The sequence below is a fragment of the Bos grunniens genome, chromosome X, assembly GCF_055505025.1.
Source record: "Bos grunniens cultivar Pamir isolate PY7600 chromosome X, Bosgru_T2T1.0, whole genome shotgun sequence".
In the NCBI taxonomy this organism is placed as follows: domain Eukaryota; kingdom Metazoa; phylum Chordata; class Mammalia; order Artiodactyla; family Bovidae; genus Bos; species Bos grunniens.
In genome coordinates this window covers 50,818,490-50,844,940 of record NC_141194.1, presented here as the reverse complement: position 1 = coordinate 50,844,940, position 26,451 = coordinate 50,818,490, and the positions used below count along the sequence as shown (strand labels likewise).

Sequence of the window (26,451 nt, the reverse complement as noted above, 5' to 3'; positions counted from 1 at the left end):
GCTCAAGGCCATTGGCATACCCAGATTTGCATCCAAGTCTGTTTTATTCCAAAGACATGTTCTTTCCACTGACACCATACATAATGGAAATCTAATGCCCATTGAATATGTGGTCATTATAGATAATAACTACCAATATTTATTGAGCACTTCCCATGTACCAGGTTCTATGTTAAATACTTCACTATATTACCTCATTTAACACTCAGAATAATTCTGAAGTAGATACCAATTCTTTCATTTTTATAGATGAGGGAACTAGGGCACAGAGAGGGTAAGTAACTTGCCCAAAGTTACAAAACTGGTAAGTGGCACTACCAGATTCAATGCTAGATCATTTGTCTCCAATACCTATACAACATAGAGGTTACTGTGAAGTTCTTCTCAAGAACCTGGAAATAAGACGAAACTAGTAATGGAAGGAATTAGCCATGTGAGTCAACAAAGAAATAAAAACATAATAAATATGGGACTGAAGAATTTGAGAATACACAAAACTCCACTGACCTAGAAATAATCTCATGAAGATAGGACTGTAATGGAATATTTAATAAACTGGAACAATTATCTCAGATGGGAAGATGCCTTAGCTACAAACAAAGTCAATGTAAGGATTTCCTTGGCCAGGGTACCTCTAAAGTAGGTAATAGTACCCCCAGAAATCTTAGCTAAGAGGAATTTAAGATCATCTATCATTCCTTTTTTCCCCCTAGTTTCCCCATCTAGAAGAGAATAATAGTATATGACAGAGGATGAGATGGTTGGATGGTATCACTGACTCGATGGACATGAGTTTGAGCAAGCTCCAGGAGTTGGTAATGCACAAGGAAGTCTGGCATGCTGCAGTCCATGGGGTTGCAGAGTCTGACACGACTGAGTGACTGAACTGAATAGTATATATTAACTAGATATCAAATAAACCAGAGAGAATATCCATAAACTAGGTATCCATAAATAAGAGAGAATAATATCTATATCACAGGTTCATATAAGGATTCAATGACACACACCATGTAAAGCATGGTGGCGTCTGGCATGCTGTAAGAACTCAATAATTGGTAGCTAATATTATTGTTCTGATTCCACACCCTCAAGCAAACTTCTGATACCATGGCCTCCTTGGCAGCTTGCTCTTAGAGAAAGAAAGCTCTGATTAGACATGGTTAAGAGCATGCATATAAGAGTCAGGCAGGCCTAGGTATGAATCTTGTCTAACAATTACAGTTGTTATACTGTATCAGAATTAGCACAGTACAGGGCTTTGGAATCAGTCAGCTCAAGCTAGAATGCCAACTCTAATACTAACTTGATGGTCAAGATGCTTCATTCTTCTGAGCCTCAGTTTTCTCCTGTTTAAAATGGGAATAATAAATACATGTATTTATAAGAGTGACTAGGAAAAAGTATACAATATATTGTGATAATTATTTCTTTCCACTGTAAATTAGTACTTTACCTTTCACCTTCTCCCTTCTCGTCCCCTCCCCCACTCCTTTAGCCATATCCACAAAGCTATTTCTGTGATGTTGGTTAATGTGAGCCAACCACTGAAAGATGGATCCACTATGATTGCACCAAAGATATCAAGTTTTTTAGGCTGTATGCCTACTGATCAGTCCCTGAATCATGGTGAATTCATCAAGGCTGTACTACCTTGTGTATGTGTATGTGTATGTGTATGTGTATGTTTATGTGTGCTCAGTCATGTTCGACTCTTTGTGACCCTATGGACTGTAGCCCACCAGGCTCCTCTGTCCATGGGATTTTCCAGGCAAGAATACTGGATTGGTTTGCCATTCCCTTCTCCAACCTTATGAAAGGGCTATCTTATAGGGTACTACCTTATGGGAGACAACCCGAGTGATCTGTTCCTGCACAGTGCAATCCCTTTTCCCTTACTGAGCAGTTTCTGGAAAAAGCTGAGAAGCTTTGGAAAAACCCAAAGTCATTGCTTTCTGGCTTTGGAGTACATTACAAAATATGTTGTGTAGGGGACTTATCACTGTAGTTTCATATTGGACTCAAAATAACATTAAAGCAAATTTGTATTCCTTGCGAAAACATTAGAAAATGGGAGTAACATGGATGCAATGAGTGCTGGCTATATACATGAGAGCTGAGCTGGAATTGAGGACTGATGATAAAATGGCCTTGCAGTATGGTCTCATCAACGACCTTTGTGAGGATTAGAAACCACATGTAAAATGTCTAGTAGAGGCCTTTGGAGAATGCAGGCACTTAAGACATGATAGTTACTATGCTATGAGGAGCCCAGCGGTCTGAAGCCAGTACAAGATTTTGGATCTCTACAGGGGGATGGGGGACCAGTGAATTTGAAGACCAGTGAGTCTCAGACCATTCTGAACCATCAAGAATAAGCAGAATGGCAGTGCCTCCTCCTCTCCCATCATCAGCAAAGGCAAAAGTCCAATTTTCTAAGCATCTCTGGTAGCACCACAGAAACTGAGGTGTGCTGTTGGAATCCCACTGTTAATTTCACTTTGGCCTCCTTATGGTTCATGTAGTAATGCTTTGCTAAGTGCAGGTCTTTAGGACACAGTACCAGGTTTCTATTTTGTGGCCTCACTCAGGGAAAAGGATAACACTCTGCAGCCCTGTGGGAACAGCCTGGGCAGGTTAACCCTCAAAAGACTGCTAGAGAGTAGGCAGATGAAATCAAATGCTGGGAGAAGCTACGAAAGCTCCCAGGTTTCCATGCCTGATGTGATCTCTTGCAAACAACAACAACAACAAAAAAAACAGAAGAGGTAGATCATCTCAAAAAGGTACTTACTTGTTTATTTCCTTTTTTGTGTCCTTTGGCTCCTCTACCAGTCTGTTCTTTTCCATGCCTTGAGAAAGTTAGGGGAGGGGGGAAAGTGATCATGAGGAACACATAAAGCCCATACCTCCATTTTCACTTAATTAACTACTCACCTCCACTAGCAAGTTTGACCCTCTTAGGTTAGATGCCTCTCCTCTGTGTTACCAGTGTAAACCTGTATCTGTCACTTCTATGTTATACTGAATTGTCCTGTGTCTCAAGTCCCCCTCTAGGGGAAAGACTGTTTCAAGGCAGGGCATTTATTATATGTTTACTGAACTCAACTGAAAACTGGCTTTAAAAATGCAAAGTTAGTTCATGCCTCTTACGTTAATAAAAGGGTTCAATAGCTGGGCATTTTCCCAAGAGCACCTCGATTGATACAAGCTTATACCAACCTATTCAAATACATACCCCTTTCCTGGCCCACCGACAGAAACCACTTGCATGCCAAAGGAGCCTCGCCCCCTGGAGGATCTGCTGCCAGCCCACTGGCCTACAACCATCCCAGCAATCTCCAGTTTTCCTCCTTGGGGTGGGATTGGATGGAGTCCTAGAAAGAGAGGAACAATGGCAGCAGTGAATGGCAAGTGCAAGGTAGGATAAGAGGTGGAATAAAAGATCCACAGCCCACCTACTCTATGTATTTTTCCATTTCTCTATGATAAAAAGACTGTGATAACAACAAAGGGTCATGGTGGAAGCAAATTTCAGAGGAAGGGGTTGAAAATCTACATACATCCACTTAGCAAGTGGGGTGGGCCTAATTCATTTTTCAACTACAGAACCTATACACAGTAGGCATTCAATATTTGTGGAGAGAGAATGAGGTCTTAAGATCTAGCTATTGGAAAATTATAGGCCCAAACTACCTTTTAAAGCAGGAAATGAATTTATTTCATGTACACATGTATTCATGTATTTCCGGAAGAAATATCAATAACCTCAGATATGCAGATGACACCACCCTTATGGCAGAAAGTGAAGAACTAAAGAGCCTCTTGATGAAAGTAAAAGAGGAGAGTGAAAAAGTTGGCTTAAAGCTCAGCATTCAGAAAACTAAGACCATGGCATCTGGTCCCATCACTTCATGGCAAATAGATAAAGAAACAGTGGAAACAGTGGCATACTTTATTTATTTGGGCTCCAAAATCACTGCACATGGTGACTGCAACCATGAAATTAAAAGATGCTTACTCCTTGGGAGAAAAGTTATGACCAACCTAGACAGGATATTAAAAAGCAGAGACGTTGCTTTGACAACAAAGGTCCGTCTAGTCAAAGCTATGGTTTTTCCAGTAGTCATGTATGGATGTGATAGCTGGACTATAAAGAAAGCTGAGTGCCGAAGAATTGATGCTTTTGAACTGTGGTGTTGGAGAAGACTCTTGAGAGTTCCTTGGATTGCAAGGAGATCCAACCAGTCCATTCTAAATTAGGAGATCAGCCCTGGGTGTTCTTTGGAAGGAATGATGCTAAAGCTGAAACTCCGATACTTTGGCCACCTCATGGAAGATTTGACTCATTGGAAAAGACCCTGATGCTGGGAGGGATTGGGGGCAGGAGGAGAAGGGGACGACAGAGGATGAGACGGTTGGATGGCATCACCGACTCAATGGACACGAGTTTGAGTCACCAACTCTGGGAGTTGGTGATTTACAGAGAGGCCTGGCATGCTGCAGTCCACGGGGTGGCAAAGAGTTGTACACGACTGACCAACTGAACTGAACTGAACTGATACATGAATTTATACATCCTCATGTAACTGGCCAAAACTACTTTTGATTCAAATGCATGTCACTACACACTGGAGGATTAGTCAAACAACCAAACAACAAAAAATAATGAAATTAAACTAACAGTTTAATGAAGAATTGATGCTTTCGAATTGTGCTGGAGAAGACTTTTGAGGGTCTCTTGGACAGCAAGGAGATCAAACCAGTCAATCCTAAAGGACATCAGTCCTGAATATTCATTGGAAAGACTGATGCTGAAGCTCCAATACTTTGGCCACCTGATGCGAACAGCCAACTCACTGGAAAAGACCCTGATGCTGGGAAAGATTGAGGGCAGAAGAAGGGGAGACAGAATGAGATGGTTGGATGGCATCACTGACTCAATGGGCATGAGTCTGAGCAAACTCTGGGGGACACTGAAGGACAGGGAAGCCTGGTGTGCTGCAATTTATGGGGTCGCAAAGAGCTGACACAACTTAGTGACTAAACAACAACAAACGAACAGTGATTTATGATTACAAAGTAAGAACAGTAACAGTTTAAAACCAGAAGCAATTAAAGACAAGATAGCATATCATCTTAAAACAGGAAATTCCAACTCTGTGTGTGAGCTCACAAGCACAGCTCAGGTCTGAAATTTGGCACAAAAGAAAGCTTTCATAAGATAGGGAATGTTAGTAAGCCTTTAACTTTATTTTATGGAAAAACCCAAATATTAATAACTCTTCACTCACTTAGCAGGTTGTTAGCAAAGAGCCCCTCATTTATATAAAAATGGGAGTCTAAGGAACTAGGTGACTAGCCAATCCTAAGAGGGCAAGAAAGACTTGCATTTGGGGATCCTATTGTGGCCTTTAAGAAGGCAGGAGGCTCCTCATGAGCCACCAGTAACTGGAGACTAGGTTTTATCACTGGGAGCTGGGACAATGGTGAGGACCTTCTGAGAACTTGGCCTTAATTAAAGCTATCTTCTGAGACACAATAAAATCAGCATGTAAAGAATGAGAGCAGGCATCTGTAAAAACATCTTCAAAGGATGGAATGAAGGGTTGGCTCCCTGGTTTGTGAGACCTAATCATGACCTAAGTGAACTGAGCAGACATTTACACTGCTCACCTAGGCACATCCTTGAACTAAAACATCCATGTTGAATTTTGTGACCCTAAATTTAAGACAAATTTCAACTTCCAAGCTTTACTATTTTTAAAGTGATGAGCAATACACAGCACACACTTCAACCATACCACTCTCACCCCATCACAGAATCTTGACATTTCATGTTAAAATGTCCCCATTAAAATACTGTTTCAGCAGGGAAAAAGGTTGTTTGAATTATCAGGATCAGTACCTGACCTACCTAAGCAAGAGTGCTTGTTTGTCATTAAGCCACAGTCCAGATATCACCATAATTTATTCATACATGTGTGTATATATACTGTGTTGGTCAAAAGGTTTTTTTTTTTTGTAAGATGGCTCTAGTAGCGCTTCAGTTCAGTTCAGTTCAGTCACTCAGTCGTGTCTGACTCTTTGCGACCCCATGAATTGCAGTCTTTCCCAGCATCAGGGTCTTTTCCAGTGAGTCAGCTCTTCACATCAGGTGGCCAAAGTATTGGAGTTTCATCTTCAATATCAGTTCTTCCAATGAACACTCAGGGCTAATCTCCTTTAGGATGGACTGGTTGGATCTCCTTGCAGTCCAAGGGACTCTCAAGAGTCTTCTCCAACACCACAGTTCAAAAGCCTCAATTCTTCGGCGCTCAGCTTTCTTCAGAGTCCAACTCTCACATCCATACATGACCACTGGAAAAACCATACCCTTGACTAGACAGACCTTTGCTGGCAAAGTAATGTCTCTGCTTTTTAATATGTTGTCTAGTTTGGTCATATCTTTCCTTCCAAGGAGTAAGCATCTTTTAATTTCATGGCTGCAATCACCATCTGCAGTGATTTTGGAGCCCAAAAAAATAAAGTCTGACACTGTTTCCACCGTTTCCCCATGTATTTCCCATGAAGTGATGGGACTGGATGCCATGATCTTCGTTTTCTGAATGTTGAGCTTTAAGCTAAATTTTTCACTCTCCTCTTTCACTTTCCTCAAGAGGCTTTTTAGTTTTTCTTCACTTTCTGCCATAAGGGCGCAGTTACCTGCATATCTGAGATTATTGATATTTTTCCCAGTAATCTTGATTCCAGCTTGTGCTTCTTCCAGCCCAGCGTTTCTCATGATGTACTCTGCATATAAGTTAAATAAGCAGGGTGACAATATATAGCCTTGACATACTCCTTTTCCTATTTGGAACCAGTCTGTTGTTCCATGTCCAGTTCTAACTGTTGCTTCCTGACCTGCATATAGGTTTCTCAAGAGGCAGGTCAGGTGGTTATCAGCGTGCATTTATTTAAAAAAGAAAGGTAAAAACGCAACTGAAATGCAAAAAAAAAAAATTTTGTGCAGTGTATGGAGAAGGTGCTGTGACTGATCGAACACATCAGAAGTGGTTTGAGAAATTTTGTACTAGAGATTTCTCACTGGACAATGCTCCAGAGTCAGGTAGACCAGTTGAAGTTGATTGGGATCAAACTGAGACATTGAGAACAGTCAATGTTACACCATGTGGGAGATAGCTGATATACTCAAAATATTCAAATCAAATGTTGAAAATCATTTGCACCAGCTTGGTTATGTTCATCACTTTGATGTTGGGCTTCCACAAAAGTTAAGGGAAAACCTTCTTGACTATAATTCTGCTTATGATTCTCTACTTAAACGTAATGAAAACGTTTCATTGTGATGGATAATTAAAAGTGGATACTGGACAATAATGTGGAATGGAAGAGATCATGCAGTAAGTGAAATGAACCACCACCAACCACATCAAAGTTCAGTCTTCATCTGAAGAAGGTGACGTTGTGTATATGGTGGGATTGGAAGGGTGTCTTCTATTATGAACTCCTTCTGGGAAACCAAACAATTAATTCCAAGTACTGCTCCCAATTAGATCAACTGAAAGCAGCACCCAATAAAAAGCATCCAGAATTAGTCAACAGAAAATGCAAAATCTTCCATCAGGATAGTGCAAGGATATATGTTTTTTGATGATCAGGCAACAACTGTTACAGCTTGGCTGCAAAGTTCTGATTCATTCACCGTATTCACCAGACACTGCACCTTCAGATTTCCACTTATTTTAGTCTTTACAAAATTCTCCTAATGGAAAAAATTTCAATTCTTTGGAAGACTATCAAAGACACCTGGAACTATTCTTTGCAAAAAAAAAAAAAGTTTTGGGAAGATGCAATTATGAAGTTGCCTGAAAAATGGCAGAAGGTAATGGAACAAAATGATGAATTCTTGTTCAATGAAGTTCATGGTGAAAATGAAAACTGTGTTTTTTAACTTTAAAAATGAAGGAACTTTTTGGCTAACCCAGTATATTTATATGTGGATCCACATGTGTATGTATGTATTTGCTTTCTTCACTAAAACGCAACCCCCTAGAGGGTACAGACTGTGACTTATTTCTCTCTATGCTTCTGGAAATGTGTTAGGTCTACTCTCAGAGTGGAAATGGGCATATCAAGCTATGGTTGTTTGCTGACACTAGGCATTTACTGACTTCCCACTGCTCTTTCTGCAAGTTCCTGTGTACACCTGTCTATGGGGAATGAGTGAGCTAACCAGCAACCATGAAGACCCAGTTCACATGAACTGCAGTTCTCAAAAGTAAAATGTGACTCTTGGTTTCTACATCAGTTACTTCATAAGTCAAAACCTTAGGGACTAATAACTTCCATGGAGAGTAGTCTGGGAAGTCAGTGGGCTTTCTTCTCCAGGCTACACCCCTCCATTTCAATAAGCTACTCTTCAAACCACACTACAGCACAGACCGTAAATGAGATAAGATATACACGAAACTGCTGATTTTGTAACTGGCAATAATTACTGGATGGGTTATTATGAAATAGATTGACACTGACACACACCTTATTCTTAGGTACTGACCTGCAAACCCCCGGCTCCTTCCTTGAGGGGGAGGTGGCATTGGGCCCATGGCTCGGGGGTAAAGTGAAACAGGGTAGAGAGAGGGCACCATGGGAGGCACGAAGGTAGGTGATGGAAGCAGAGAAGGCGGTGGATGGTTCATGTTGACTCCTTCAAGTATGCTCTGTCTCATCTTCTCCACTTTGGTTGCCAGGTCAGCCTTCAAATGAAGAACAGAGTAATAATAGCAGCTGCAATTTTTAAAACTTCTCCTATGTTTCAGGCACAGTATTGGGCAGTCTATGTACAAACTCACAAGTCTATTCCCATGAATGGAATCATGACCTGGAGTTAAATGGCTCAAGGTAACATACTCAGGGAAGCCTGCCTGACAACAAAGCTCCCATTCTTTGCATGATGCCAAACTACCATCATACTAGTTCTGACCAAGGGCTTATGAGGCACCATGATTAGGTCAAGAAAGACAAATACAACAAGTATTTAGTAATGCCCGATCACACAGCCAGCAATAGGCTAGGTTATTTTTTAAGGGGGAGGTAATAGAATTATGTAAAGACAGAACAAAACTTGACACATACAAACCCTTTTAACCTTCTCCCTCATACTCAGGATCAGAGATCATGACCTCTATCCAGGAGAAGTCCATGCCTCTAATCAAGAGGTCAGCAAGCTTGTTCTGAAAAGGGCCATACTGTTTCTGTCACAACTACCTGACTCTGCCACTGTAATATGAAAGCAGTCATGGACAATATGTAAATGAATGAATGTGGCCATGTTTCAAAAAATTTTAGTGGAATAAAAATTCAAATTTAAAAAAATCTTTCTGTAGTTTGCTAGCCTCTTCTCTCTCAGCGTATTTCCCAAAAATGGACAAAGAAGAAAGTAAGGGCTCCTTTCCCTTGCCTTCTTTCATCTTTCCCAAGGCTTTATTGCAAAAAATATCCCCTGCTTTTACTCTGTGAGCTATTTTAATACCCTCTTCTATTTATAAAATAGTTCCTTTACAAAAAATATCATTTGAAAAAGTGACTTAATTTTTGTAAATAAGTGAAATGAAATTCTAAGAATGAGGGGAAAGGCATATAATATATCTGAGCATTCATTTCATGGGGAAAAAATAACTCAGGGCAAAAAAAAGGAATATGAAAACTTGAAGCCCCATTATAAAAAAAAAAACAAACTCTTCCCAACATGATTTTGTTTTTTTTTTAATATAAATTTATTTATTTTAATTGGAGGCTAATTACTTTACAATATTGTATTGGTTTTGCCATACATCAACATGAATCCGCCACGGGTGTACACGTGTTCCCATCCTGAACCCTCCTCCTACTTCCCTCCCCATACCATCCCTCTGGGTCATCCCAGCACACCAGCCCCGAGCATCCTGTATCATGCATCGAACCTGGATTGGTGATTCGTTTCATATATGATAATATACATGTTTCAGTGCCATTCTCCCAAATCATCCCACCCTCGCCCTCTCCCACAGAGTCCAAAAGACTGTTCTATACATCTGTGTCTCTTTTGCTGTCTCGCATACAGGGTTATCGTGACCATCTTTCTAAATTCCATATATATGCATTACTATACTGTATTGGTGTTTTTCTTTCTGGCTTACTTCACTCTGTATAATTGGCTCCAGTTTCATCCACCTCATTAGAACTGATTCAAATGTATTCTTTTTAATGGCTGAGTAATACTCCATCGTGTATATGTACCACTGCTTTCTTATCCATTCGTCTGCTGATGGACATCTAGGTTGCTTCCATGTCCTGGCTATTACAAACAGTGCTGCGATGAACATTGGGGTACACATGTCTCTTTCAATTCTGGTTTCCTCGGTGTGTATGCCCAGCAATGGGATTGCTGGGTCGTATGGCAGTTCTATTTCCAGTTTTTTAAGGAATCTCCACACTGTTCTCCATAGTGGCTGTACTAGTTTGCATTCCCACCAACAGTTTAAGAGGGTTCCCTTTTCTCCAACCCCCTCCAGCACTTATTGCTTGTAGACTTTTGGATAGCAGCCATTCTGACTGGTGTGAAATGGTACCTCATTGTGGTTTTGATTTGCATTTCTCTGATAATGAGTGATGTTGAGCATCTTTTCATGTGTTTGTTAGCCATCTGTATGTCTTCTTTGGAGAAATGTCTATTTAGGTCTTTGGCCCATTTTTTGATTGGGTCATTTATTTTTCTGGAATTGAGCTGTAAGAGTTGCTTGTATATTTTTGAGATTAATTTTTTGTCAGTTGCTTCATTTGCTATTTTCTCCCATTCTGAAGGCTGTCTTTTCACCTTGCTTAGAGTTTCCTTTGTTGTGCAGAAGCTTTTAATTTGAATTAGGTCCCATTTGTTTATTTTTGCTTCTATTTCCAATATTCTGGGAAGTGGGTCATAGAGGATCCTGCTGTGATTTATGTCGGAGAGTGTTTTGCCTATGTTCTCCTCTAGGAATTTTATAGTTTTTGGTCTTACATTTAGATCTTTAATCCATTTTGAGTTTATTTTTGTGTATGGTGTTACGAAGTGTTCTAGTTTCATTCTTTTACAAGTGGTTGACCAGTTTTCCTAGCACCTTGTTTTCCCATCTCTTGTTAAGGAGACTGTCTTTTCTCCATTGTATATTCTTACCTCCTTTGTCAAAGATAAGGTGTCCATAGGTGCATGGATTTATCTCTGGGCTTTCTTTTTTGTTCCACTGATCTATATTTCTGTCTTTGTGCCAGTACCATACTGTCTTGATGACTGTGGCTTTGCAGTAGAGCCTAAAGTCAGGCAGGTTGATTCCTCCAGTTCCATTCTTCTTTCTCAAGATTGCTTTGGCTATTTGAGGTTTTTTGCATTTCCATGCAAATTGTGAAATTATTTGTTCTAGTTCTGTGAAAAATACTGTTGGTAGCTTGATAGGGATTGCATTGAATCTATATATTGCTTTGGGTAGTATACTCATTTTCACTATATTGATTCTTCCGATCCATGAACACGGTATATTTCTCCATCTATTAGTGTCCTCTTTGATTTCTTTCACCAGTGTTTTATAGTTTCTATATATAGGTCTTTTGTTTCTTTAGGTAGATATATTCCTAAGTATTTTATTCTTTTCATTGCAATCGTGAATGGAATTGTTTCCTTAATTTCTCTATTTTCTCATTATTAGTGTATAGGAATGCAAGGGATTTCTCTGTGTTGATTTTATATCCTGCAACTTTGCTATATTCATTGATTAGCTTGGACATGACTGAAGTGACTTAGCAGCAGTAGCAGTAATTTTCTGGTGGAGTCTTCAGGGTTTTCTATGTAGAGGATCATGTCATCTGCAAACAGTGAGAATTTTACTTCTTCTTTTCCAATTTGGATTCCTTTTTTCTTTTTCTGCTCTGATTGCTATGGCCAAAACTTACAAAACTATGCCAACATGATTTTGTAACATGTACATAGACCCTGGGCCTTTGGGAGCATCCCTGACCAAGTTAGTTTAAGGTCAAACACATTCTCCCACTTCTGCTACCTCCTTCGCCAGTCTCTCTGCTCCTTTACCCTTTTCTGCCATTCACTTTCACAGCACATCACAGTTGATCTCAGTAGCTACCCAACATGCTGGTACCTGGCCATCGCAGAGCTCAACTAGGGATACTCTCTCTCGGCCTGCTTTAATTAGCTTGCTCTGGAACAGCTTGCCATCGAAGTAAATCCAGGGGCAGCAGTGTTCCCAAGGAACTGGCTGGCCACAGGCATCATTGGCAAACAGGGCGGTATCAACTCCGCTCATGAAGAGAGCAGCAAGCTGGATCCCTCGAGCATCCAGTTTCTCAATCTGAAACCACCATAGAGGAAAAACTACCATTAAGAAACTGCTGTTATTGGTTACATTTGTTCTTATTCCTGTTTCAGTTAAATAAGAACATGTTACTTTTCAATATGGACATTTGAGTACATAAGCAGCCTCTATCCATTTCCTTCCCTGAGATGGTTTGGAAGATACTCATTATAAAAAAAAAAATCAACTTTCAAATCTTAAAAAGATACCCACTTGAGATACCAATTTTTCTGCCTGTCAAATAAGAAAAAAATTAGAACAAAACAAAAGACCAAAAGAACGTCCAATGCTGACGAGGATATGGTGAAATAAATGGCACACTCAAATAAAACTAATGAGCAATGTATACTAAAATTAAGCAATATGCATCAAGAACCTTAAAATGGTCACATTTGTTGATTCAGAAATTCTACTTTTAGGAATCTATTCTAAGGAAGTTAAGATGTGAATAAGGCTCTAATACATAAAGATGTTAATTATTACATATAGTAAGTGAAATCTGGAAACCAAATGGCCAAAAAAAGAATAATTAAATGATACATCCATATGATAAAATATTTACTATAAAATTTTCAGACATAGAAACTATGTTCTATGCTAAGTTTAAAAATATAATATATAATTACATACATAATATATCAACCATGTAGAAAATGCATGACAAAAGGCTGGAAGAAACCATAAAAATGTACACACAGTGGTTATCTCAAGTTGACATGTTAGATAGCTTTAATAGGAAAAGGGATAGTACATGCAGGTCCCCTCCTAGGTGTGGTGTGGAGTTGTCAGTACCTGCTCTAGTACCAAGCAATATCACATTTACTGTAGAAAGGAACCAACACTGTTTGTCTAAGACTGTTTTCATCTTTTCCTTAGTTGATCTCACATCAAGATTTTTAAGTCTTACTAGACTTGATTTTCTTCTAGTTTATACTAGGGTCTCAAAGGACCATGGCTACTTAAGTCACAAGAGGAGTGTCCTGCATTAATACCTAATTGAGTACTGTATACTTAGAACATGCTACCCACTCTTGTAAGTGTTTTGCATAGATTATTTTATTTAATATTCTCATAATACTATAAGTAAGGAAACTGAAACTACAGAGGTTAAGCAACCTAATGAGCTAAGATTCAAAGCCAAGGCGGCCTGGCTTCAGAGCCTACTCTCTAACCTACTATATTCTACTGACTTCAGTTATTATGTTGGATTTACTTGCTTCCTCTTGCTTGTCTAGACTTCCCTCTAACACTCAGTATTATTTTTTAAAAGGAGGGTAGCACAGGGAATTATATCCATTAACTTATAATAGTCTACAATGGAATATAATCTTCAAAAAATACCAAATCACTGTGCTAACACCTGAACCTAATGTAATATTGTAAATCAAGTATTGGATTGTGTGCGTGCTCAGTTGTGTCGGTCTCTTTGTGACCTGATGGACTGTAGCCCATGGACTCCTCTGTCCATGGAATTCTCCAGGCAAGAATAATGGAGTGGGTTGCCATTTCCTCCTCCAGAGGAACTTCCCATCCCAAGGATTGAACCTATGTCCCCTGCACCTCCTGCACTGCAGGTGAATTCTTTACCACTGAGCCACCAGGGAGAGAGGGTAGATATTTACTCAAAGACAAACAGAACACCAGGATAAGTCCCCTGTAGCATCTTTTGAAAGAGTTGGAAACCTTACTGTGATCTATGGGCCACAACTTACCAGTCTTACACAATACCATTTTTTCTACCCATTCTCACCCATCAGTATTTAAGCAGTGTTGGGTTTATTAATAGACATAAATATTTGGCTAAAGTAAATCAAACATTTACCTGAAGAACTTGCTCTTCTCCTCAGCTGCAGGAAAAAAAAGACCTAAAATAGAGCTATGAGCTCATAAAATAATTTAAATGAGGATAGTTCAAATCACCTTGAGTTCTTGAAGTTGATCTGGTTCATAAAGTTGAGTAGAAACTGCCTGTGCCAGGAAGGTGTCTAGCTCATGGCGATGCAGGATTCGGCCGCCAGGCCATTGAACCATGTATCTAGAAGATAAAAGCATCATTGTTAAGTGACAAAAGCTCATTTATTCATTTCACAAAAACTTAATAAGCTAAGTGTAACCTACCATGGCCCAGATGCTAGCTAGGTTCTAAAATAAAGTAAAAGAATCTCTGCCTTTGGTTACTTCATCTAGATGGTAGAGGAGACAGGCACCATTCACGTATAACTGCTGTTAAGTTTATGGCTTCTTTCTTCCTAGCACCTCAAATCTCAGTTTTTTCTCTTTTTCATACTACATATAGAATATTCTATCTTGCTTTTTTCATTCAGCATTGTAAGAACCTTTCATTCATTAAATAGTTGTCAAAAACATGATTGTAAATGACTTCATGTTCCTCATGTGTTTTATCAATTTATATAAATATTCCTATAATATTAGAAACATACTATTCATTTTCTTTTATTATAAAACTACTATAAAGATATTCACATATTTAAATCTCATCTGTATTTCTGATTATTCATTCAAGATAGACTTCTAGAAGTGCTGATCATTTTTATTTTATTAAATTTACCTCAAGAACATGCTGGCCCTTCGTTCAGATTTTTAAAATGGACACATGGCTTTAAGGGTGCAATGTATTTAACACTGCACAATATATTCAACAATGAGAATCTGGAGGTGGTATAACTATATACCTTTATACATTTAGTGGCACAAGTATAGGCACAAGCCCTGCAATTGGAGGGAAAATCCATTCAGGACTGAACAGAGAGGTTCTTGGTGCTGAGAGAATTTCCCCTTGACTTCAGCCTCGAGACAAACCAAGGAGTCTGCCAGTACACAGAAACCACTGAATTCAGGACAAACAGGAGTAACAAGATATGTATTAAGGAATTGGCTCTAGCCAATTACGATTATGGGGGGGCCAGTCTGAAGCAAACAGGGTTGGCTGGAAGCAGGAAATGTGACAATTCAAGTTTGTGATCTGTAGATTAGAACAGCAGTTTAGAGACAGAATGGTTAATGCTTTCTTCAAAAATTCCCAGTTTTCTAAACAAGTTCCTAGGATGCCTTCTTTAGACAGGGTTGAGTTAATTTTTGTATAATGTGTGAGGTTCAGATTGAAGTGTTTGTTTCTTTGGCCTATGGATGTCCGATTGTTCCAGCACCATTTGTTGAAAGGCTATCCCTTCTCCATTGAATTGTTTTTACACTTTTGAGTATAACTGTGTTGTTCTATTTCTAGGTTCTTAATTTTGTTCCATTGACCTATGTGCTTATCCCTTTGCAAATAACTCCAGTCTTGATTATTTTGGCTACAATATTAGGTAGAGTGATTCCTATACTTCTTTTTTGCAAGATTGTTTTAGCTATTGTAAGGGCCTATATAAATTTACACATAAACTTTAGAATAAGTTTGTCTTCATTCATAAAAAACCTTGCATTAAGCCCACAGGAATTGTGTTAAATCTACAGATCAATCTAAGAATTGACAGCTTTACAATGGTAAGTCCATGAACGTTCCTTCTTTGATTATTTTCATTGGCATGAAGCAGAGTGATTCTGAGGTTGGTTCAGTGCTCTGGCATGTATTAGTAGTTTTATTTTACTGATTAATATTTTATTGATGGACATATCACATCCACTTCCCAGTTAACAGATATTTGAGTTGTTCCTACTTCTTGATTATTATGAATAATATTTCTTTGAACATTCATGTGCAAGTCTGTGTGGACCTATTTTTTTCAACAGATACCTAGGAGTGAAATAAATGAGTCATATGATTATTTGAATGGGCTTCCTTGGTGGCTCAGTCAGTCAAGAATCTGTCTGCCAATGCAGGTAATCCAGGTTCGATCTCTGGGTTGGGAAGATTCCCTGGAGAAGGGAATGGCAACCCACTCTAGTATTCTTGCCTGGAGAATCCCATGGCCAGACGAGCCTGATGGGCTATAGTCGATGGGGTCACAAGAGTTGGATACAACTGACTATTTATATATTTATGTTTAACCTGTTAAGAAAATACCAAACTAATGTCCAAAGTAGCTATACCATTTTAAATTTACATCAGTGTATGAGGGAATCCCAATTCTCTGCAGCCAGGCCTACATTTGTCATTGTCATTTTTTAAAAATTATTATAATCATTTCAGCTGAGTGAAGTGATGTTTCAGTATGGTTTACATTTCCTCAGTGATTACTGAAGATGAGAATCTTTTCATGTGCTTATATTACAACCCTATATTGTCTCTGGTGAAATGTCTATTTACATCTTTTATTCATTTTTAGACTGAGTTGTCTGTTTTCTTATAAGTTTTAAGAGTTTATTATATATATTCTGATACAAGTCCTTTATCAGATATATGATTTGTAAATATTTTCTCTAGTCTGTGGCTTTTCTTTTCTGTTTTGTAATGGTGCCTTTTGAAGTGTACAAATTTTGTATTTGGATGAAATCTATTTTTTTAGGTTGATTTTGCTTTGGCTGTTGTATCTAAGAAATCTTCGCCTAACTCAAAATCATGAAAAATTTCTCCTGTAAGTTAGATAGTTTTAACTATCACATTTTAGTCTATGATCCATTTTTGTGTATAGTGTGAAGGATCTATATTCATCATTTTTATCAGGTCACGTCAAGTTGGTTGATGATGTTTTGTGAATCTTCCATATTTTTTCTTTTTGTCTAGGTGTTCTAGCCATTATTGAGAGTAGGGCATTGAAGCCTTCAACTATCATTGTTGAAGTGTCTATTTCATTCTTAAATTCTACCAGTTTTTGCTTCATGTATTTAGGGATATTGTTGTTAGGAATATATGTTTATAATTATTATACTTTCCTGATGAATTGACCCTTTTGTTACTATAAAATTTTCTTATTTGTCTATTGTAACATTACTTGTCTTAGAGTCTATTTTGTCTGATATTAGTACAGCTATTATATCTCATGTGGTTATTGCTTGCATGGTATATTTTCTTCTATTCTTTGTCTTTTAACCTATTTGTGTCTTTGAATCCAAAGTATATCTCCTGTAGATAGCTCATGCTTTGTATCGAATCTCACAATCTCTGCCTTTTGATAGGAATGTTTAGTCCAGTTACATTTGATATAGTTGTTGATAAGTTTAGATTTATAGGTTTCATACCTTTTTTGCTTTTTTGTTTTTTCTTTTATTGTCTTCTACTGCATTAAATACTCTCCAGTATAGCATTTTAATTATTTTATTTTTTTTACTATATTTTAGTTATTTTCATAATGGTTGCTGTGTAGATTACAAAATACATCTTAACTGACACACCACATCAAATTAGTACTAAGTAATTCCAGTAGAAGAAACGTTACTCCAATACAGTTCTCTCCTTTCCTCCCTCCACTATGTTATTATTGTGGTGTGTATTATGCTATTATTCTAAAACCAACGCACAATTTTATAATTATTGACTTATGCAGTTGTCTTTTAAATAGGTTAAGTGAACAAATGAGAAAAAATATATTTATACCACTTTTTACATATACCTATGTAACTACCCGGAGAAGGCAATGGCACCCCACTCCAGTACTCTTGCCTGGAAAATCCCATGGATGGAGGATCCTGGTAGGCTGCAGTCCCTGGGGTTGCGAAGAGTAGGACCCGACTCAGAGACTTCACTTTCACTTTTCACTTTCATGCATTGGAGAAGGAAATGGCAACCCACTCCAGTGTTCTTGCCTGGAGAATCCCGGGGATGGGGGAGCCTGGTGGGCTGCCGTCCATGGGGTTGCACGGAGTTGGACATGACTGAAGTGACTTAGCAATGTAACTACCACTACAGGTGCTTATTATTCATTTATTCATTTGGTGTCATTTCCTTTCAATGTGAAGGACATCTTTTAATAATTCTTATATGGCAAGTTGACAGCACTAATTCTCTTAATCTTTGGTTATCTGGGGATCTATTTCATTTTCCTTTCTACTTTACAGCTCTATTAAGATAAAATTATTATACAACTCATGTATTAATAGTGTATAAGTCACTGATTTTTGTTAATCCACAGGGCTATGTAACCGTCACCACTACATTTAAATCACCCTCAAAAGAAACTTCATATCCATTAGCATTCACTCTACATTTGCCCCTCCCTCAGACCCCTGGTAATCCCATATCTACAGATTTGCTTATTCTGAACATTTCATATAAACAGAACAATATATGCCATATTGTAACTGGTGAATTTTATTTAGCCTACTGTTTTTCAAGGTTCATCCACGTTATAGCATAAATCAACAGTTAATTCCTTTTTATAACTGAATAATATTCTATTGTATGACTATACTACATTTTGTTCACCCATTCATCAGTTGATGGACATCTGAGTTATTTCTACTTCTTGGGTATTATGAGTAATGCTATATGAATATTCAAGAACATGTTTCTGTGTGAATATGTGTCTTCATTTTATGTTCTTACCAGCAGTGTTCCAATTTCTGCACATCCTCACCAACACTTGTTGTCAGCCTTTTTAATTATAGCCACCCAACAACAGAATGGGAAAGACTAGAGATTACTTCAAGAAAATTAGAGACACCAAGTGAACATTTCATGCAAAGATGGGCTCCATAAAGGACAAAAATGGTATGGACCTAACAGAAGCAGAAGATATTAAGAAGAGATGGCAAGAATACACAGAAGAAAAACTGTACAAAAAAGATTTTCACGACCCAGATAATCACGATGGTGTGATCACTCACCTAGAGCCAGATATCCTGGTATGTCAAGTGGGCCTCAGAAAGCATCACTATGAACAAAGCTAGTGGAGATGATGGAATTCCAGTTGAGCTATTTCAAATCCTGAAAGATGATGCTGTGAAAGTGCTACACTCAATATGCCAGCAAGTTTGGAAAACTCAGCAGTGGCCATAGGACTGGAAAAGGTCAGTTTTCATTCCAATCCCAAAGAAAGGCAATGCCAAAGAATGCTCAAACTACTGCACAATTGCACTTATCTCACACACTAGTAAAGTAATGCTCAAAATTCTGCAAGCCAGGCTGCAGCAGTATGTGAACCGTGAACTTCCAGATGTTCAAGCTGGTTTTAGAAAAGGCAGAGGAACCAGAGATCAAATTGCCAACATCTGCTGGATCATTGAAAAAGCAAAAGAGTTCCAGAAAAACATCTATTTCTGCTTTATTGATTATGCCAAAGCCTTTGACTGTGTGCATCGCAATAAACTTTGGAAAATTCTGAAAGAGATGGGAATACCAGACCACATGACCTGCCTCTTGAGAAACCTATATGCAGGTCAGGAAGCAACAGTTAGAACTGGACATGGAACAACAGACTGGTTCCAAATAGGAAAAGGAGTACGTCTAGGCTGTATGTTGTCACCCTGCTTATTTAACTTCTACGCAGAGTACATCATGAGAAACGCTGGACTGGAAGAAACACAAGCTGGAATCAAGATTGCCGGGAGAAATATCAATAACCTCAGATATGCAGATGACACCACCCTTATGGCAGAAAGTTAAGAGGAACTAAAGAACCTCTTGATGAAAATGAAAGAGGAAAGTGAAAATGCTGGCTTAAAGCTCAACATTCAGAAGATGAAGATCATGGCATCTGTTCCCATCACTTCATGGGAAATAGATGGGGAAACAGTGGAAACAGTGTCTGACTTTATTTTTTTGGGCTCCAAAATCACTGCAGATGGTGACTGCAGCCATGAAATTAAAAGACGCTTACTCCTTGGAAGGAAAGTTATGACCAACCTAGATAGCATATTGAAAAGCAGAGACATTACTTGGCTAACAAAGGTCCGTCTAGTCAAGGCTATGGTTTTTCCAGTGGTCATGTATGGATGTGAGAGTTGGACTCTGAAGAAAGCTGAGCGCCGAAGAATTGATGCTTTTGAACTGTGGTGTTGGAGAAGACTCTTGAGAGTCCCTTGGACTGCAAGGAGGTCCAACCAGTCTATCCTAAAGGAGATCAGTCCTGGGTGTTCATTGGAAGGACTGATGCTAAAGCTGAAGCTCCTATACTTTGGCCACCTCATGTAAAGAGTTGACTCATTGGAAAAGACCCTGATGCTGGGAGGGACTGAGGGCAGGAGGAGAAGGGGACGACAGAGGATGAGATGGCTGGATGGCATCACCAACTGGATGGACATGAGTTTGGGCACAACTCCAGAAGTTGGTGATGGACAGGGAGGCCTGGTGTGTTGCGATTCATGGGGTCGCAATGAGTCAGACACAACTGAGTGACTGATCTGATATCTACTTTGGAGAAATGTCAAATGAATTTTTTTGCCCATTTGATTTTTAAATCAAATCATCTCTCCTTTATTATTGAGTTGAAAGAATTCTTTATACATTCTGGATGCTTTTGATACTTATCAGATATATGATTTGCATTTTATCCCATTCTTTGAGTTTTGTTATCACTTTTCTTCATGGCATTGTCTCTAGCACACAAGCTTTTAGTTTTTTTTTTAATTGTAGTATAATTTTTTTTTGATTGGAGCATAAGTTTTAAATTTCTTAACTGGAGTATAATTGCTTTACAATGTTGTGTTAGTTTCTGATGTACAACAACGTGAATCAGCTATAAGTACACATATATCTCCTCCCTTGTGAGTCTCCCTCCTCACCACCCAGCATCCCACTCTTCTAGGTCATCACAGAGCACTGAGCTGGGATCCTTGTGCTATACAGCTACTTCCTGTAGCTATCTATTTTACACATGGCAATGCATATATATGTCAATGCTATTCTCTCAATTCATATCCCACCTCCCCTTCTCCTACTGTGTCCATAAGTCTGTTCCATACATCTCTGTCTCTATTCCCGCCCTACAAATAGGTTCATCTGTACCATTTCTCCAGATTTCATATATATGTGTTAATATACGATATTTATTTTTCTCTTTCTGACTTACTTCACTCTGTATGACTGATTCTAGGTCCATCCACATCGGTACAAATGACCCAATTTCATTCCTTTTTATGGCTGAGTAATATTCCATTGTATATATGAACCAAAACTTCTTTATCCATTCATCTGTTGATGTACATCTAGGTTGCTTCCATGTTCTGGCTACTGTAAATAGTGCTGCAATGAACATTGGGGTACATGTGTTCTTTTGAGTTATGGTCTTTCTCAGGTTATATGCCCAGTAGTGGGGCTGCTGTGTCATATGATAATTTTATTCCTACTTTCCTTCATACTGTTCTCCATAGTGGTTGCATCAATGTATACTCCCACCACCAGTGCAAGAGGGTTGGTACCCTTTTCTCCACATCCTCTACTGCATTTATTGTTTGTAGATGTTTTTTTTTTTAATTTTTTAAATTTTATTTTATTTTTAAACTTTACATCATTGTATTAGTTTTGCCAAATATCAAAACGAATACGCCACAGGTATACATGTGTTCCCCATCCTGAACCCTCTTCCCTCCTCCCTCCCCATACCATCCCTCTGGGTCATCCCAGTGCACTAGCCCCAAGCATCCAGTATCGTGCATCGAACCTGGATTGGCAACTCGTTTCTTATATGATATTTTAGATGTTTCAATGCCATTCTCCCAAATCTTTCCACCCTCTCCCTCTCCCACAGAGTCCATAAGACTGTTCTATACATCAGTGTCTCTTCCAATGTTCATCGCAGCACTGTTTATAATAGCCAGGACATGGAAGCAACCTAGATGTCCATCAGCAGATGAATGGATAAGAAAGCTATGGTACATATACACAATAGAGTATTACTCAGCCATTAAAAAGAATACATTTGAATCAGTTCTAATGAGATGGATGAAACTGGAGCCTATTTTACAGAGTGCAGATGTTTTGATGATGGCCATGCTAACTGGTGTGAGGTGATACCTCATTGTAGTTTTGATTTGCATTTCTCTAATAAATGAGGAATTTTGAACATTTTTTCATATGTTTGTTGGCCATCTGTATTTCTTCTTTGGAGAAATGTGTGTTTAGGTCTTCTGCCCACTGTTTGGGCTTTTTTTAAAAAAAAAAAATATTGAGCTGCATGAGCTCCTTATAAATTTTGGAGATCAATCCTTTGTCAGTTGTTTTGTTTGCAATTATTTTCTCCCATTCTAAGGGTTGTCTTTTCATCTTGTTTACAGTTTCTTTTGCTGTGCAAAAGTTTTAAGTTTAATTAGGTCTCATTTGTTTATTTATGTTTTTATTTCCACTGGTCTAGGAGGTGAGTCAAAAAGGATTTTGCTGTGATTTATAGCAAACAGTGTTCTCCCTATGTTCTCCTCTAGCTTTATAGTATTCAGTGTGACATTTCGGTCTTTAACTCATTTTGAATTTATTTCTGTGTATGGTCTAAGAAGTGTTCTAATTTCATTCTTTAACATGTAGTTGTCCAGTTTTCCCAGCATCATTTATTGAAGAAACTATCTTTCCTACATCATATATTCTTGTCTCTGTTGTCAAAGATAAGTTGACCATAAGGTGTGTGGGTTTATCTCCAGGCTTTCTATCCTGTTCCATTGATCTATATTTCTGTTTTTGTGACAGTACCATAGTGTTTTGATTACTACAGCTTTGTAGTACAGTCTGAAGTCAGGGAGTCCAATTCCTTCCTTTTCATTTTCTTTTTCAAGACTGCATCAACTATTTGGGGGTCTTTTGCATATCCATACAAACTAAAATTTTTTGTTCTAGTCTGTGAAAAACGCTATTGGGAATTTGATATGGAATGCACTGAACCTGCAGATTGCTTTGGATAGTACAGTCATTTTTAAAATATAGATTCTTCCATTCCAAGAACGTGGTATATCTCTCCATGTATTTGTGTTGTCTTTGATTTCTTTCATTAAGTGTCTTATAGTTTTCTGCATACAGGTCTTTTGTCTGCTTAGATAGGTTTATTCCTAGGTATTTTATTCTTTTGGGTGCAACGGTGAGTGAGATTGATTCATTAATCTCTGATTTTTTTCTGTTAGTGCATAGGAATGCAAGAGATTTCTGTGTATTAATTTTGTATTATGTGACTTTACTAAATTCATTGATTAGCTCCAGTAGTTTTCTGGTGGCATCTTTAGGATTTTCTATGTATGGTATCATGTCATCTGCAAACACTAATAGTTTTACTTCTTTTCCTTTCTGGATTCCTTGTGTTTCTTTTACTTGTTTAATTGCTATTGTGAGGTCTTCCAAAATTATATTGAATAATAGTGCTGAGAGTGGGGATCCTTGTTTTCTTCCTGGTCTTAGAAGAAATATTTCCAGTCCTTCACCATTGAGAATAATGTTTGCTGTGGATTAAGCTTTTAGTTCTGATCTACTCCAATTTATGTACTTTTCTTTCTGTCATGCTTCTGGCACTATATCTAAGAAATCATTGCCTAATCTGAGATCATGAAGATTTACACGTGTTCTCTTCTAAAAGTTTTATAATTTGGGTTTTTACATATAGGCTTATGATACATTTTGAGTTAATTTTTGTATATTATGTGAGGTAGAGATCCAACTTCACTTTTTTGCATATGAATGTCCAGTTATCACACAACTATTTGCTATCCAGTTATCACAAAACTATTTGCTAAAATGACTATCTTTCCCCATTGAATTATTGTGGTATCTTTGCCAAAAATCAGTTGACCATAAATGGAAGGGTTTATTTCTGGGCACTCAAATGTACTTCATCATTTATATGCCTACCCTTATACTACTGTCTCAATTACTGTAGTTTTGTAGTAAATTTTTAAATTAAGAAGTATGAATCTACAATTACGCTTTTTGTTTGTTTGTTTTTAATTTTATTTTATTTTTAAACTTTACATAATTGTATTAGTTTTGCCAAATATCAAAATGAACCCGCCACAGGTATACATGTGTTCCCCATCCTGAACCCTCCTCCCTCCTCCCTCCCCATACCATCCCTCTGGGTCGTCCCAGTGCACTAGCCCCAAGCATCCAGTATCGTGCATCGAACCTGGACTGGCAACTCGTTTCTTACATGATATTTTACATGTTTCAATGTCATTCTCCCAAATCTTCCCACCCTCTCCCTCTCCCACAGAGTTCATAAGACTGTTCTATACATCAGTGTCTCTTTTGCTGTCTCGTACACCAGGTTATTGTTACCATCTTTCTAAATTCCATATATATGCATTACTATACTGTATTGGTGTTTTTCCTTCTGGCTTACTTCACTCTGTATAATAGGCTCCAGTTTCATCCACCTCATTAGAACTGATTCAAATGTATTCTTTATAATGGCTGAGTAATACTCCATTGTGTATATGTACCACAGCTTTCTTATCCATTCATCTGCTGATGGACATCTAGTTTGCTTCCATGTCCTGGCTATTAAAAACAGTGCTGCGATGAACACTGGGGTACACATGTCTCTTTCCCTTCTGGTTTCCTCAGTGTGTATGCCCAGCAGTGGGATTGCTGGATCATAAGGCAGTTCTATTTCCAGTTTTTTAAGGAATCTTCACACTGTTCTCCATAGTGGCTGTACTAGTTTGCATTCCCACCAACAGTGTAAGAGGGTTCCCTTTTCTCCACACCCTCTCCAGCATTTATTATTTGTAGACTTCTGGATCACAGCCATTCTGCCTTTTTTTTTTCAAATTCAACACTGTTTTGGCTACTCTGAGCCCACTGCATTTACACATTAATTTTAGTGTCAGTTTGTTAATTTCTGCAAAGAAGCCATCTGGGATTTTCAGTTCAGTTCAGTCGCTCAGTTGTGTCCAAGTCTTTGTGACCCCATGAACTGCAGCACGCCAGGCCTCCCTGTCCATCACCAACTCCCGGAGTTCACTCAGAATCATGTCCATCGAGTCAGTGATGCCATCCAGCCATCTCATCCTCTGTCGTCCCCTTCTCCTCCTGCCCCCAATCCCTCCTAGCATCAGAGTCTTTTCCAATGAGTCAACTCTTTGCATGAGGTGGCCAAAGTACTGGAGTTTCAGCTTCAGCATCATTCCTTCCAAAGAAATCCCAGGGCTGATCTCCTTCAGAATGGACTGGTTGGACCTCCTTGCAGTCCAAGGGACTCTCAAGAGTCTTCTCCAACACCACAGTTCAAAAGCATCAATTCTTCGGCGCTCACCTTTCTTCACAGTCCAACTCTCACATCCATACACGATCACTGGAAAAACCATAGCCTTGACTAGATGGACCTTTGTTGGCAAAGAATGTCTCTGCTTTTCAATATGCTATCTAGGTTGGTCATAACCCCAATGTTATACCCCAATGTTCATCAGAGCACTGTTTATAATAGCCAGGACATGGAAGCAACCTAGATGTCCATCAGCAGACAAATGGATAAGAAAGCTGTGGTACATATACACAATGGAATACTACTCAGTCATTAAAAAGAATACATTTGAATCAGTTCTAATGAGGTGGATAAAACTGGAGCCTATTATACAGAGTGAAGTAAGCCAGCAAAAAAGACACCAATACAGTATACTAACGCATATATATGAAATTTAGAAAGATGGTAACGATAACCCTGTATGCGAGACAGCAAAAGAGACATAGATGTATAGAACAATCTTTTGGACTCTGTGGGATAGGGTGGGGGTGGGATGATTTGGAAGAATGGGATTGAAACATGTATATTATCATATGTGAAATTGGATCGCCAGTCCAGTTTCGATGCATGAGACAGGATGCTCGGGGCTGGTGCACTGGGATGACCCAGAGGGATGGGATGGGGAGGGAGGTGGGAGGGGGGTTCAGGATGGGGAACACATGTACACCCGTGGCAGATTCATGGCAATGTATGGCAAAACCACTACAATATTATAAAGTAATTAGCCTCCAATTAAAATAAATAAATTTATATTAAAAAAAAAACACTGATTTGATGGACATGAGTTTGAGCAAGCTCTGGGAGTTGGTGATGGACAGGGAAGCCTGGCATGCTGCAGTCCATGGGGTCGCAAAGAGTCAGACACAACTGAGCAAGTGAAATGAACTGAACTTCAGATTTGATAATCTCTATTCATCTGCCTTCAAATTCTCTGATGTTTTTTTTCTTCTCTCAGCTCAAATCTGGTATTGAACTCCTTGAGTTAATTTTTCACTTCAATGAAGACATACTTTTCCATT

At 38.5% G+C, this 26,451-nt stretch overlaps 1 protein-coding gene across 3 annotated transcripts in view; it reads right to left on the bottom strand.

The window, feature by feature from the left end:
• FAM120C (family with sequence similarity 120 member C) overlaps positions 1-26,451 on the bottom strand; it is a 123,032-nt gene that overhangs the window by 5,616 nt on the left and 90,965 nt on the right. Inside the window, exons 11-16 of one of the 3 annotated variants that reach the window (XM_086388569.1) lie at positions 14,301-14,415; positions 12,168-12,377; positions 8,561-8,759; positions 3,239-3,377; positions 2,795-2,852; positions 1,307-1,349 (exon numbers count right to left, since the gene is read on the bottom strand). In XM_086388569.1, coding sequence (XP_086244695.1) covers positions 1,314-1,349; positions 2,795-2,852; positions 3,239-3,377; positions 8,561-8,759; positions 12,168-12,377; positions 14,301-14,415 — 757 coding nt within the window. In that variant the 3' untranslated portion in view covers positions 1,307-1,313. The remainder of the gene's footprint in view (positions 1-1,306; positions 1,350-2,794; positions 2,853-3,238; positions 3,378-8,560; positions 8,760-12,167; positions 12,378-14,300; positions 14,416-26,451) is intronic. The other 2 variants (XM_086388566.1, XM_086388568.1) reach the window with 2 other exon arrangements.